Source organism: Bison bison, unplaced genomic scaffold (genome assembly GCF_000754665.1).
Source record: "Bison bison bison isolate TAMUID 2011002044 unplaced genomic scaffold, Bison_UMD1.0 scf7180017864331, whole genome shotgun sequence".
Classification (NCBI taxonomy): Eukaryota; Metazoa; Chordata; class Mammalia; order Artiodactyla; family Bovidae; genus Bison; species Bison bison.
The window spans coordinates 1,872,565-1,888,158 of NW_011494903.1; the positions used below are offsets into that span (position 1 = coordinate 1,872,565).

At 42.3% G+C, this 15,594-nt stretch overlaps 1 protein-coding gene across 1 annotated transcript in view; it reads left to right on the forward strand.

Annotated features, from left to right (window-relative positions):
- MROH2B (maestro heat-like repeat family member 2B) overlaps window positions 1-3,951 on the forward strand; it is a 76,649-nt gene extending 72,698 nt beyond the window's left edge. The window contains exons 38-42 of the mRNA XM_010853719.1: window positions 64-219; window positions 551-685; window positions 1,322-1,424; window positions 3,314-3,379; window positions 3,826-3,951. Of these exons, the coding sequence (XP_010852021.1) occupies window positions 64-219; window positions 551-685; window positions 1,322-1,424; window positions 3,314-3,379; window positions 3,826-3,932 (567 nt within the window). The 3' untranslated portion in view covers window positions 3,933-3,951. The remainder of the gene's footprint in view (window positions 1-63; window positions 220-550; window positions 686-1,321; window positions 1,425-3,313; window positions 3,380-3,825) is intronic.
- The last annotated feature ends 11,643 nt before the right edge of the window (window positions 3,952-15,594 follow it).

The following is a 15,594-nucleotide window of genomic DNA, read 5'->3' on the forward strand; positions in this document are numbered from 1 at the left end:
GGGGTTTCCAGCTGGGAATGGCCATGTCGGGGACTCACCCAAGACATGCATCTGTCATCACAGGAGCAGGATGATGTGAGGCTGACTGCCATCCTCTTATTTGAGAATCTGGCATCCCTAACAGGAAGAAGGTGGAAGATTTTTTTTGCTGAAGAAATAAAAAAGAGCATGATTTCATTCCTTCTCCACCTCTGGGACCCCAATCCCAAGATTGGAACTGTAAGTGGCCCTTGCAGAGACAGCTGCACCTCTTCCTCTGCCCGTAGCCAAGAGGTGCCAGGAAGCTTGGTCTGGCTGGGCCAGAAGCCATATCTGAAGACACCAGTCTCAAATGAACCTGAAAACCAGTTATCCCATCTTGGGTTCTTTTTTGGCCATCACTTCCTGAGTTTGCACTTCCATCTTTGAAACTGGGAAGGTGGTAGCACTGACTGTCCAGCCCTTGCATCACTCTTTACTGCTCTTTTCCCAACATACCAATAAGCCTGCCTTCCCTTCTGGAAGGGGAACTAGCATTATGCACTGTGACGCAGAAAACTCTGTTTTCCAGGCTTGCCGTGATGTCCTGATCATCTGCATTCCTTTTCTGGGTCTCCAGGAACTCTATGGGGTATTAGACCATCTCCTGGATGTTCAGGATCTACCAAGGGCCAGGGATTTCTACAGGCAGTTCTGCATGAAGCTGGTGAGTGTGTGATAGGTGCTGCTTCCAAAAATTCAGGTCAAGAGTCCAGGCAAATCCCAGAAGGCAAACCACATAGCAAAGAATCCCAGCTAGAGCCAGAACCATCTGGGAAGAACAGTGATACTTGATATCCTGCCACATCACCCTCTACTCTGTCCCCAAGTTCCAGCTAGAATCTGCTCTTGATTCCTGAAACATCTGTTGATTAGTCCTATAAGCTCCAGTGCCACCCTGATTAAATTTAGAATGAAATAGCCGCTGTATGCATGCTCACTGGTCTTTTGATGTCTGTTCTTGGGGCCTATAGGATGCTGAATTTCATAAAGGGTCACTTCTCAGTTGCCTTCTTTTTTTTTTTAATTTATTGAAGTATAGTTGATTTACAGGGTTGTGTTAATTTCCGCTCAACAGCCAAATAACTCAGTTATACATACTTATTCTTTTTCATGTTCTTTTCCATTCTGGTTTATCACAGGATATTGACTATAGTTCCCTGTGCTATACAGTAGGACCTTGATGTTTATCCATTCTGTATATACTCATTTGCGTCTGCTAATCCCAAACTCCCAGTCCTTCCCTTGCCCACCCGTCCCTCCCACTTTCAGTTACCCTCTTTGTAACACAAATCTCTTCCAGTCGAAGAGAAACCAAGAAATCCTATGGATCCTCCACACACACTCATTCATGTTCTTCAGCAGCAGCTGGGAGACCATCAGGAGTGCAGCCATCAAACTCACAGGTGAGGCCATGTCCACTCTCTCCACTCACAGGTCCACTCCTTGCCATCCTGTTTTGCTTTGCCTGGAAGCTACCCCAGCATGAATGCTGGTATGATTGTGTGCTGTTGCTTCAGTCATGTCTGACTCTTTGCAATCCCGTGGTCTGTAGCCTGCCAGGCTCCTCTGCCCATAGGCTTCTCCAGGCAAGAATACCGGAGTGGGTTGCCACGCCCTCTTCCAGGGGATCTTCCCAACCCAGGGATCAAACTCATGTCTTTTATGTCTCCTGCATTGGCAGGTGGGTTCTTTACCACAAGTGCCACCTGGGAAGACCAGTATGATTGGTATGACCAAAAAAATAATAATAATAATAAGCCAGAAAATTCATTTTATGTATTATGACATCTTCCCTCAAAAGAACCTGTTTTCTTTGCAAACTTACAGTAGCAGCTTCTGAATTCCCAACACTCATTCTCTTTCCATCAGACCATTCTCCCTATTTGGGTCCTTCCTGCTTCTTCTGATTCCAAGTCACTGTTCCCTCTTTTCCCTAGGTCTTTGATCCAAGCCTGAAGCCCCTGCCAAATTGTTTTCCTTTGTATCACCCATTAACACAAACCATAGTCAACCTTCTAAACTCAGTTCAAGTTGAGAGCTTTAGCAGCAACGTGATAACTAGTGAAAAGCGTACGGGTGCTTGGGGGCCAGCGGACCTCGGCTCTGCTAGCTGATTTTGGACAATTCACTTAATTTCACTCTTTGTTGTGAAATTGCACTCTGTGTTGCCTCTTTGTTTGATCTATAAAATAGTAAAGTAAGTGAATCACTGAGGATTAAGTCTTATCATGAAACCCATTCCATCTAATCAGGCCTACAATGAATAGGCCCACTGGGTTGGCCACCTTAAAGAAAGAAAGAAAGTGAAGTCGCTAAGTCATATCTGACTCTTCGCGACTCTGTGGACTGTAGCCTGCTGGACTCCTCCATCCGTGGGATTTTCCAGGCAAGAATACTGGAGTGGGTTGCCATTTCCTTCTCCAGGGGATATTCCCGACCCAGGGTCAAACCTGCATCTCCCACACTGCAGGCAGACTCTACTGTCTGAGCCACCAAGGAAGCCAGGACCCTGAGGATCCCTTATTGGATCCTATAGAGGATCCCCTTTTTGTTGTTTTTCAGTCACTAAAATGTGTCCACCTCTTTGTGAGCCCATGAACTGGAGCATGACAGACTTCCCTGTCCTTCACTATCTCCTGCAGTTTGCTCAAACTCATGTGCACTGAGTTGGTGATGCCACCCGACCATCTCATCCTCTGTCACCCCCTTCTCCTCCTGCCCTCAGTCTTTCCCAGCATCAGGGTCTTTTCCAATGAGTCAGCTGTTCACGTCAGGTGGCCAAAGTATTGGAGCTTCAGCTTCAGCATCAGTCCTTCCAATGAATATTCAGGGTTGTTTTCCTTTAGGATTGACTGGTTTGATCTCCTTGCCATCCAAGAGATTTTCAAGAGTCTTCTTCAGCTCCACATTTCAATAGCATCAATTCTTCGGTGTTCAGCTTTCTTTATGGTCCAACTCTCACATTCGTACATGACTACTGGAAAAACCATAGCCCCCTAACTACATTGTAAGTTTTTGGAAGATAGGGGCCATACATGTTCAAAACCCTGACAACTCACGCCGCTCCCCTGGAGGAGATAGTGAGTTTTCCCAGTAACATGGTGGGCAAGCAACCGCTTCGAGTCACAGCACTCAAGACTCCATACACATCATCCTGGAGGTGCAAGGGGAGCCTAGCTTGTTCATTCACTATTCAGACCACTTAATTTCTGACCAGGTGCAGAGTCTGCCCTGACTTTTTGTGGCCCATTCCTCTATAGCAAATAGTAACTTCTCTTCCTGTTGATTTTAGATGCCATTATTCTCAATTTGACCTATCAATATGTGGAGCTAGTAGACAGAGAACAACTGACCACACGTGAGTACCAACCTTAGTTTCTGTCCAGAGCCCTGTTATATTCTTAGAGAAAGAGAAACTAAAGCCACTCCAAGTTCCACATCAGCTGTAAAATCATAGTGTACCCCATCATCAGTGGTCTCTGATGCTCCCCATATACTGGACTTTCTCCAGAGTGTAAGGTGACCCCCAGCTCCATCCCATTGCAGGCACCATTCCCAGCAGACTTCAAGTTTTCAATTGTTTGTAAACCTACTGGTCCCAAGGTCAGCATCTTCTCTTCCATTATTTCAATGTAAAAATAGTTTCTAAATTTGTGGATCCAAATCCTAACCATTAGGGCAAAATGTGAGCCCAGGGACCTGAGCCCCATGTAGCTCTGATCCTTAGTGGAGGCTTCCCTGCACTGCAGAGCTTGGGCTTTGGCTTTCTTCCCTCAGTGGACATTGCTCTTCTTCCCATTTCAGAGCTCCAAGCACTGCGACAGGACCCCTGTATCAGTGTCCAGAGAGCAGCTGAAGCTGCCACGCAGACCCTCCTGAGAAGGTGTAAAGAGATAAGTGTCCATCTGTAAACCATCAGGAAATAAACTGCTAGGCTTTTTCTATAACTGAGTCCTGTCTTCATCCTCACAACTCACAAACTTGTAATACCTTGAGGAAAGAGGTGGTGCCCAGGGTGGGGATCTTGAGGTAGTGGTATATCCCTTACCCTCCAGACTCCCTGGTGGCTTCAGTTGGCAAAAACCACACTCACCAGTTCACATGAGGAATAACCTGTGATGTGAGTGGTGACAGCCACATGGCCTTTGCACAGGACAGCCTTCAATGGAAGCTTACATCCCAACAGATACCAAAAAAATGAGAGAACGTCAAACAATTCTGCTGCCACTGAGAAGAGGACTACTGCTACTTTCCGCTCATAGCCCCTTTTCATATTTTTGTCAGTTTTGACTTGCTACTCAGGCTCTTTTCTTTCTAAGAAACAGTCTTATGACAAACTTTAACCTGTCTGTTCTTCCTGTGTAATTTACGTGTCGAGATTGTGCCCCAGGGACTTCTCTACAAAAGACCCTTCCTGACATTGTATTAAATCTCACTATCTCCTTTCCATTTTTATCCTAGAGCATTCCTCTCTTTGAATTGTGTATATGCAAGTGCATATGTGTTAACCTGCTTCGTGGCATCTGAATCGTAACTCTTCGCTCTTTTTCACAATGCACACCTGAAAAGCTATGTACAGGAAGTCATGTTCAGACAAAGAAACTTCTAACACAGAGTCCAGGACTCATTTAACACCACCACGATCACAATCATTCATTAGCAGCCTTATTTTTTGCTATTATTTTTGTCTTGTGAACATTTAAATTTCAAACACTGAGCTCAAGTATGATCTGGCCCTTTGTTCAGATTTCTGAAATAAAGTTAAACTGATAGCTTTAAGGATGCAATGTATTTAACACTGTACATTAACAATTTGAGAAAATCTAGGGGGTATCATAACTACATACCTTTTATATTTAGTAGCACAAGTATAGGGACAAGCCATGCAATTGGAGGAAAAACCTGTTAGGGACTGACAGAGAGGTCCTTGGTGGCTGGCAGAGTCTCCTCTTGACTCCAGACTTGAGAAAAACTAGGAGTCTGTCAGTATACAAAAACCACTGAACTCAGGACAAACAGTTACAGGATATTAAGGAATTGGCTCTTGCCAATTCGGATTGTGGTGCCCAGTCTGAAGTAAGCAGGGTTGGCTGGAGACTGGAAGTGTTGCAGTTCAAGTCTACAATCTATAGATTAGCACAGCAGTCTTGAAACAGAATGTCAGTGCCTTCTTCAAAAATCCTCAGTTTTCCAACAAGTCCTAGGATTCTTTTCACAAACAACGGCAACACTTACTAAATTGACATGTCTCCTTATAAATTCGTCTAATCTATATTCTAATCCCTTCATCCTCAAGTTCTTGAGAAAATATCTCTCATTTCCACCAAACATTTTAGGAACCAAAGGAGTCTTTTAGGTCAGAGATTTTAGACCAGAGTCTTATTTATTCATGCATTGACAAATATTTATTGAGTGCCTATAAATGTATAAGGCACTGTTAGAGCCACTGGGGCTACAACTATGAGGAAAAAAGTACAAAAATTCTACCCTCATGAAATTTATACTCTATGACATCCGTGTATAATTTCCAGAGGATGGATCCAGCCTCCAGGATGGCTCCAAATGATTCTTGTCTCCTGGTGTTCCTGTAACCCTCTTCCCACAGTGAATAGAAATGTCCTGTGCAATCAATACAAAGGTTCAGAAAGTTACAGTGTGTGACTTTCAAGGCAAGGTCATAAATGGTACTGCCCTCTCTTGAATCATCCACTGTGGAAGAAGCCAGCTGCCAACATAAGGATGCTCAAGCCACCCAAAAAGAGATCCATGTGGCCAAGAACTGATTCCTTCTACAAACAACCAGAGCTAACTTGCTAGGTTTGTTAAGGAGCTATCTTGGAAATGAATCCATGAGCCCCGGGCAAAGCCTTCAGATGATTGAAGTCAAGTTGACACATTGACTGGATTATGAGATAAAATACAGAATGCCCAATGAAATCTGAATTTCAGGTGAGCAATGAGTATTTTTTCAGTGAAAGCGTGCCCTGATTATTGCATGGGACACACTTCTACTAAAGAATTATTTATTGTTTTTCTAAAATTCCAAATTAACTGAACACCTTGTATTTTTGTTTGCTAAATCTGGTCACTCCAGTACAATCTAACCAGAGTCCTGGGTCAGAATCACTAAGCTAAACCACTCCTGGATTCCTGAACCACAAAACTGTATGAGATAATAAATCCATGTTGTTTTAAGCCACTAAGCTTTAAGGTAATTTGCTATGCACTAATGGGTAACTAACACAGAGAGGCTGTGATCCCACCTAAGTCATATGCAAGTTTCTGTGTATAATTGCATAGGTGTATTTTGAGGTAATGGCTTTGATTAAATTCTTAATGGAGTCGGAACTATTCCAAAGCATTAACACACATGAAACAAAGCAAGAAGGCAAGAGATATGGTTTAGTTGACCTCTTTGGCAGGTTTTTTTTATGTCAAATGACAGTTGCAATAGAACTTTCTGCAATGATGGAAATGCTCTATATCTGCACTGACCAATATGGTAGCCAATAGCCTTAGTGGCCACAAGCCACTAGCCACTAGTCTATCAGAGAAATTAAGTTTTTAATTTTAAGTAACCATATGTACCTAATAGCTACAGTATCCCACAAGACAATTTCAGAATATGGGGCAAAGAGTTGTAACAGAATGTGGGCTGAGCCACCCAGAACTACAAGACATTCTCAACAAGTATAAATTCACTCACACAAGATCTTATCTGATACTTCTTCACATATCCATCGCCACTATTACTCTTCACCCACCCTGGCAACCAGCAAAGAGCCTCCCTTATCATTGATTGGTGGAAATTAGGTAGAATGGCCACATGAAACACATATCACAGCTGGACTTTTGTCCAAATCCTAATCTTAGAGGGGTTCACCCTGACACGAATTTCCAAGACTCTTTTTATCACATTCCAGCTTTACCCTTTACTAGCTGTGTGACTTGGGAAAAATCATTTTACCTGCCTGTACTTCAACTTCCACATCTGTAAACTGGGATCATGGACATTGTAAACTGGGAACAAGGAACACAGCCTTGTCTAACTCAATGAAACTATGAGCCATGTGGTATAGGGCCACCCAAGACGGGCGGATCATGGTGGAGAGTTCTGACAAAATGTGGTCCACTAGAGAAGGCAATGGCAAACCACTTCAGTATTCTTGCCTTGAGAACCCCATGAACAGTATGAAAACATAAAAAGATAGGACTCTGAAAGATGAACTCCCCAGGTCAGTAGGTTCCCAATATGTTACTGGAGATCAGTGGAGAAATAACTCCAGAAAGAATGAAGGGATGGAGCCAAAGCAAAAACAACACCCAGTTGTGGATGTTACTGGTGATGGAAGTAAAGTCCGATGCTGTAAAGAACAATATTGCACAGGAACCTGGAATGTTAGGTCCATGAATCAAGGCAAATTGGAAGTGGTCAAACAGGAGATGGCAAGAGTGAACATCGACATTTTAGGAATCAGTGAACTAAAATGGACTAGAATAGGTGAATTTAACTCAGATGACCATTGTATCTACTACTCTGGGCAAAAGAATCCCTTAGAAGAAATGCAGTAGCCATCATAGTCAACAACAGAGTCCAAATGCAATACTTGGATGCAGTCTCAAAAATGACAGAATGATCTCTGTTTCTAAGGCGAACTGTTCAATACCACAGTAATCCAATTCCATGCCCTGACCAGTAATGCTGAAGAAGCTGAAGTTGAATGGTTCTATGAAGACCTATAAGACCCTCTAGAACTAACACCCAAAAAGGATGTCCTTTTCATTACAGGGGACTGGAATGCAAAAGTATGAAGTCAAGAGATACCTGGAGTAACAGGCAAATTTGGCCTTGGAGTATAACATGAAGCAGGGCAAAGGCTAACAGAGTTTTGTCAAGAGAACGCACTGGTCATAGCAAAAACCCTTTTCCAACAACACAAGAGAAGACTCTACACGTGGATATCACCAGATGGTCAATACTGAAACCAGATTGTTTAGATGGAGAAGCTCTATACAGTCAGCAAAAACAAGACCAGGAGCTGACTGTGGCTCAGATCATTGCCAAATTCAGACTTAAATTGAAGAAAGTAGGGGAAACCACTAGACCATTCAGGTATGACCTAAATCAAATCCCTTATGATTATACAGTGGAAGTGACAAACAGATTCAAGAGATTAGATCTGATAGAGTGGCTGAAGAACTATGGACGGAGGTTTGTGACATTGTACAGGAAGCAGGGATCAAGACCATCCCCAAGGAAAAGAAATGCAAAATGGTTGGCCGAGGAGGCCTTACAAATATCTGTGAATATAAGAGAAGCAAAAGGCAAAGGAGAAAAGGAAAGATATACCCATTTGAATGCAAAGTTCCAAAGAATAGCAAGGAGAAATAAGAAAGCCTTCCTCAGCAATCAATGCAAAGAAACAGAGTAAAACAATAGAATGGGAAAGACTAGAGATCTCTTCAAGAAAATTAGAGATACCGAGGGAATATTTCATGCAAAGATGGGCACAATAAAGGACAGAAATGGTCTGGACTTAACATAAGCAGAAGATATCCAGAAGAGGTGGCAAGAATACACAGAAGAACTATACAAAAAAGATCTTCATGACCCAGATAATCACGATGGTATGCTCACTCACCTGGAGCCAGACATCCTGAAATGTGAAGTCAAGTGGGCCTTAAAAGGCATTAATACAAGCAAAGCTAGTGGAGGTGATGGAATTCCAGCTGAGCTATTTCAAATCCTAAAAGATGATGTTGTAAAAGTGCCGCACTCAATATGCCAGCAAATTTGGGAAACTGAGCAGTGGCCACAGGACTGGAAAAGGTCAGTTTTCATTCCAATCCCAAAGAAAGGCAATGCCAAAGAATGCTTGAACTACCGCATGATTATCTCACATGCTGGCAAAGTAATGCTCAAAATTCTCCAGGCCAGGCTTCCACAGTATGTGAACCATGAACTTCACATACTGTTGAAATTTTCTAAATCCAAGCTGGATTTAGGAAAGGCAGAGGAACCAGAGATCAAATTGCTGACATTTGTTGGATCATAGAAAAAGCAAGAGAGTCCCAGAAAAGCATCTATTTCTGCTTTATTGACTATGCCAAAGCTTTTGACTGTGTGGATCACGACAAACTGTGGAAAATTCTCAAAGAGATGGGTATACCAGACCAGCCTCTGACCTGCCTTTTGAGAAATCTGTGTGCAGGTCAGGAAGCAACAGTTAGAACTGGACGTGGATCAACAGACTGGTTCCAAATAGGAAAAGGAGTACGTCAAGGCTGTATACTGTCACCCTGCTTATTTAACTTATTTGTAGAGTACATCATGAGAAATGCTGGGCTGGATGAAGCACAAGCTGGATTCAAGATTGCTGGGAGAAATATCAGTAACCCCAGATATGCAGATGACACCACCCTTATGGCAGAAAGCAAAGAAGAACTAAAGAGCCTCTTAATGAAAATGAAAGAGGAGAGTGAAAAAGTTAACTTAAAACTCAACATTCAGAAAACTAACATCATGGCATCTAGTGCCATCACTTCATGGCAAATAGATGGACCAACAATAGAAACAGCGACAGATTTTATTCTGGGGGCTCCAAAATGACTGCAGGGGGTGACTGCAGCCATGAAATTAAAAGACTCTTGCTCCTTGGAAGAAAAGGTATGATCAGCCTAGACAGCATATTGAAAAGCAGTGACATTACTTTGCCAACAAAGGTTCATCTAGTCAAAGCTATGGTTTTTCCAGTGGTCATGTATGGATGTGAGAATTAGACTATAAAGAAAGCTGAGTGTCGAAGAATTGATGCTTTTGAACTGTGGTGTTGGAGAAGACTCTTGAGAGTCCCTTGGACTGTAAAGAAATCCAACCAGTCCATCCTAAAGGAAATCAGTCCTGAATATTCATTGGAAGGACTGATGTTGAGGCTGAAACTCCAATACTTTGGCCATCTAATGTGAAGAAGTGACTCCTTTGAAAGGACCCTGATGCTGGGAAAGATTGAAGGTGGGAAGAGAAGGAGAGGACAGAGGATGAGACGGTTGCATGGTATCACCAACTCAATGGATGTGAGTTAAACTCCAGGAGCTGTTGATGGACAGGGAGGCCAGGCATACTGCAGTCCATGGGGTCACAAAAATTGTACATGACTGAGCGACTGAACTGAAACTGGGATCATATTTATCTACCTCAAGGTGCTATTGTGAAGATTAGATGTATTCGTGTACATGTAAAGAATGTAGAAATCTGGCACAGAATCATTATTAACTAAATGTCAACTATACAATATAAATATTAATGAGTAACAAATTTGTTATTATAATCACAAATCTTAACATAAATTCCGTGATTGACAATATAAAGCCAACTGATTATCCCACCCCAAGTGGCACATTCCTAGCTCAGTGAATGTTGCTGCTCTTCTTGGGAGGCTGGAGACAGCATGGCCCCTCTAGTCAGAGGATCCAGTTCAGCTGTTCTGGCGGCCTCTTACAGACTGTAATTTCCCACTGAAGGCTTCTTGCTTGCTCTCATAACATACAGAATAAGTCACGGTCAGGTTGTGTGACAGGAGAAATTTAGATCTATTTTCTCACCTCAACAAGTATTTCCATGAATCCCTCCCAAACACTACCATCCGCTCAGAGTTGCCCACCCCCACACCCCTGGATGCCTCTCTTTTGGTTAATCCTCCACTGGCCTCCGTGGTTCACCTCTATGGTTGAGACACAGGCCATGTTAATCAGCGGGGAGAGACCTCTTGAAGATCTCAGGGAAATAAAGTTATAGAGAAAACATATATTCAAGTACTCTTGAAGAAATTACAGATTTGTTTTCCAGTTTTACTCCTGCTGTTTGCCTCACCATTATTTACACATGTAATCATTTTTCAACTTGTGTTTACTTTAGGATAGAGATTCGGTGATGTTCACAGACTGCTTAATGGGCCAGCACTACTCTGAAGCCCTCTGAATGACATTATTTTGCAATTTAGCACTCTGCCCTTTAACCCAACAGTGAAAGCCAGTGTTCTGCTGGTAAATCAGAGACGTTTAGCTTGGCTGACTTTGCTAAGAAGGCAGTTTTACCAGAAAACAGGAAAACAAAAAACCGCAAATGGGAAGGAGGAGACACGCTTCCAGAGAAAGAAGCCAGGGGGATCGCTTAAATGAGATTTCCCCATACCACCGCAGTTTTCAAACATAAAATCCAAGACCAGGTACTTATTCTGGAGTCCTTAAGAGACTCCAACAAGGTTATAGCAAACATCTTCTAACAGCGTTATATTCTCAGTTGACTTAGTCCCCAACCCCATAATTATCCTTCAGATTATCTTTGTATAAAACTAGAAAACGCATGTCAGTCAGACATGTTAGCAACCTGTAAGCTAATCAGAATGTTTGATCTACATCCTGACAGAGAGAAACTCTCTGGCAAAAAATTTTCTACAGCTATAGTCTGAGAATTATCATTCTTCAGAATTTCTCTTTCTTTTTAATTTACTTTAAGTATCCCTAAAACCAGGACAGAATAAAACATGGGAAGAGTCAGGAGCAACGTGAGGGAAGGACAGTGGGGCTCATCATAAAAATATGTGTGTTTGTGTACATGTAGAAACCCCTAAGACATGGCCTGAGAAATGGCATTTGCTTCTTCCCTCAGCTTTACCAAACTTTATTTATCCAACAAAACAGTATTACTTGTTTGTATTCCTTCTGGACACACTGTCCTGGATTTTATTTATAGAATTAGGTGCTTATCCTGAAAGAAAGATAAATTTGGAGAACACAATTTTCTAAATATATGTGACTCATAGTTTCTTTTTCAATTTGAGAGCCACAGAAAAACACAAGATAAGAAATCCTTCCCTCTACCTTACCTACCACTTCCTCCTCATATTCTGAAGTAACTTTTGAGGATTAAATTGACCAATGCCTCAGTTGGCACAGCAGTCAAAAAGAAATTCTATCTTAAAATGGGAAACGTGGAGAATTGCTTATTAGTCTGCAGGACAGGTTCACCAGGACTTTTTACATTTTTCTGAGACAGATGGGGGAGTTGAAATTTATCTTTACTTTCATTCCAGTGGAATTATAATTATCTCACATCTAACTCTCAATGGCTCTGCTTAGAGTAGAGATGGTGAGAATGTGCCAGGCCTGTGGATGGGGGTAGACAGGTCTACTGGGTCATTTTGCAATCTGTACCATTTCATAGAGTGTGGAATGGAGCCCCATGACTGTATCAAAAAGGTGTTACTACGAGATAAAGACAGCTAAATAGCAAAGGGCCAAATGTTGGAGGACAAATTGAGTTATACTGTATTTGGAAGAAACCAAGTTATCAAAAGAAGTTCTTGATCAAGGTAATGAAATAAAAAACTAGTATTTTAGCATGCAATGCACAGAGTAGATAAGCTGGTGAATTAGACATAGGTGACAGCATTTTGGACTAAGGACTTTTATTTTTAAAAAAGACAGAGACTTCCCTGGCCATCCAGTGATTAAGACTTCACCTTCTAATGCAGGGGGTGCAAGTCCGATCCCTACTCAGGAAGCTAGGATCCTATATGCCGTGCAGCCAAAAGACCAAAACAATATTGTAACACACTCAATAAAGACTTTAAAAATGGTCCACAGGGAAAAAAAAAAAAAAACTTTAAAAAATAAAGAAGAAAGAAATGACAGGGTCAATTACTAGTAAAGAGATTGAATCAGTAATCAAAATTCTTCCAACAGACAAAAGTCTAGGACTAGGCAGCTTCACCAGTGAATGCTACCAAACATTAAAAGGAAAATCAATATCAATCTTTCTCAAAAAAAAATCTTATCCAAAAAATAGAAGAGGAAGGAACACTTCCAAATTCATTTTACAAGGCCTGCATTACTCCGATACCAAAACAAGCGTACCATAAGACAAGAAAATTACACACCAATATCCCTGATTAATATAGATGCAAAAGTCCTCAGTAAAATGTTAGCAAGTTAAGTTCAACAGAGTGTTAAAAGGATCATACACCACAATATGCTCAAGTGGGATTTATGGCATAACAATTCATAGGAATATAGATCACCTTTCTCTTTTACAAAATATCACATCACACAATTGCATTGCTGATTGGATCTAGTGAGCAAGAAATAGCAACTACTCTAGATTTATTGGTAAGACCTTAATTTGTTCGAGGTTGGGAAATAAATCTACCTAAACTGAGATCATCTCCCTCAGTGACATGTCTAGGGATCCAGTGGTATGGGACCATGTGGAGATATCCTATCTATGGTGAAGAGTAAATTATTGCATCCTGCTGCTCCTACAACCAAGAAAGGCACAACACCTCGTGGGCCTCTCACTTCACAGCAAAAGAAGTGCTACAACAGGCTTTTGTATTTTGGAGCAAAGCCCTGCCATCCTCTGCAAATTCCTCTTCTTTCGAGAAACAAACTACTCTTCTTTGCCTGTTACTAGGCCTTAATAGAGATGGAACGCTTAGTTGTGGGTCACCAAGTTACTGTGTGAGCTGAGCTGCACCTTGTGAAGTGGGTGTTATCTGACCACCAAGCCAGAAAGTTGATGAGCACCACAGCACCCCATCATCAAATAGCAGTGATGTGTATGTGACTGGGACTGAGCAGGCTAAAGAACATAAGTAAGTTATGTGACGATGTGACCCAAATGCCCATAATCCCTCCTCCTGCTATCCTGCCCTCTTTCTCTCGTGTGCACCCATGACCCCTTGGTGCATGATGAGTGCTGTGATCAGCTGACAGAGGAAGGGACAACTCAGATCTGGTCTACAGATGGGTCTGTGATGGCTGCAATACCACAACCCTTCCTCTGAAAGCAGCAGGAAGGGAAACCCTCCTGGTGGACAGAACTTTGAGCAGGGCATCTGGTTTTTCACTTTGCTTGGAAGGAGCAATGGCCAGGTGTGCATTATACTCAGATTCTTAGGCTGTGTCCCATGATTTTCTAGATGGTCAGGAACATGGAAAGACATGACTGGAAAGTTGGTGCCAAGGAAATTTAGGGAACAGGAACATGGATAAACCTCTCTGAATTTTCAAAAAAATATGAAGAAGTTTGTGTCCCATGTAAATGCTCACCAAAATGTATATCTCAGCAGTGGAGGGCTTTAATAATCAAGCAGAGAGAATGACTTGTTCTATGGTACAAGTTGGGCTTCCCGGGTGGCACAGTGGTAAAGAATCTGCCTGCCACTGAAGGAGATATAAGAGTTCGATCCCTGGGTTGGGAAGATCCCCTGGAGAAGGGCATGGCAATCCACTCCAGCATTCTTGCCTGGAGAATCCCAGGGACAGAGGAATCTGATGGACTACAGTCCCTGGGGTCACAAAGAGTTGGACATAACTGAAGTGATTTAGCATGTGCACACAGTACCAGTCAGCCTCTTTCCCCAGTCAGTCCCATCATCACTCAGGGGGCTTATGAACAAAGTGGCCCTGGGGACAAGGGTAAGGTCATGCATAGACTCAGCAACATGGCTGACCTGGCCACAGCCACCACTGAGTGACTAATCTTCCAGCAGAAGAGACTAACACTGAGTCCTCAATATAGCAGCATTCCCCAGGGTGGTCAGCCTTATGGTGCATTAATACATTGAACTGTTTCTATTACAGAAGAGGCAGTGCTTTGTTCTTACTGAAATTGACACTAAGTATGGATATGGATTTGCCTTTTCTTCATCCAATACTTCTGGTAAAACTAACATCTGTTGACTAACAGAATGTCTTATCCACAGTCATGGTATTCCACACAAGATTGCTTCTAATCTAGGAACTCTCTTCACAGCAAAAGAAGTGCTGCAACAGGCACATGCTCCTAGTCAAAAATGTGCAGAAGGTTGTACATGCTCTGAATCCAAATCCAGGATATGGTAAGATTTCTCCCATCCACTATTCAGAGATCCAAGGACCAAGGGATGGAAACGGGAGTGGCATCACTCACTCACTGGTCTCACTCACTATTATTATCCCGAGTAATCCATTGGTAAATTCTGTTTTCTGCTCCCATGATCTTATGACCTGCAGGCCTAGAAGTCTTTGTTCCAGAGGGTAAATGTTTCCACCAGGGAACATAACAATGATTCTATTGAACAAGAAGTTAAGACTAATACCTGGACACTTTGGGCTGTTCATGCCGCTGAATCAACAGACAAGGAAGGAAGGAATTGTCTGACTGGTGTGATTGGTCCTGTTCACCAAGGAGAAACTGGACTACTACTCCACAATGGAAGGAAAGAAGAGCATGTGTGGAATACAGGAGATCCTTTAGGTTTTCTCTTGGTGCTACCATGCCCTGTGATTAAGGTCAACAGCCTAATCCAGGCAGGGCTACTAACGGCCCAATTTAGGAACAAAGGTATGGGTCACTCCATTAGGTAAAGAACCACAACTAGCTGAGGTGCTTGCTCAAGGCAAAGGGAATACAGATTTGGTAGTTCAAGAAGAGAACTAAAATACCAGCTACAACCACATGACCAGCTGTATAGTAGAGACGAAAGCTATACTTGTCATGAATATTTCCTCTTTGTTTGTCATGAATTTCTG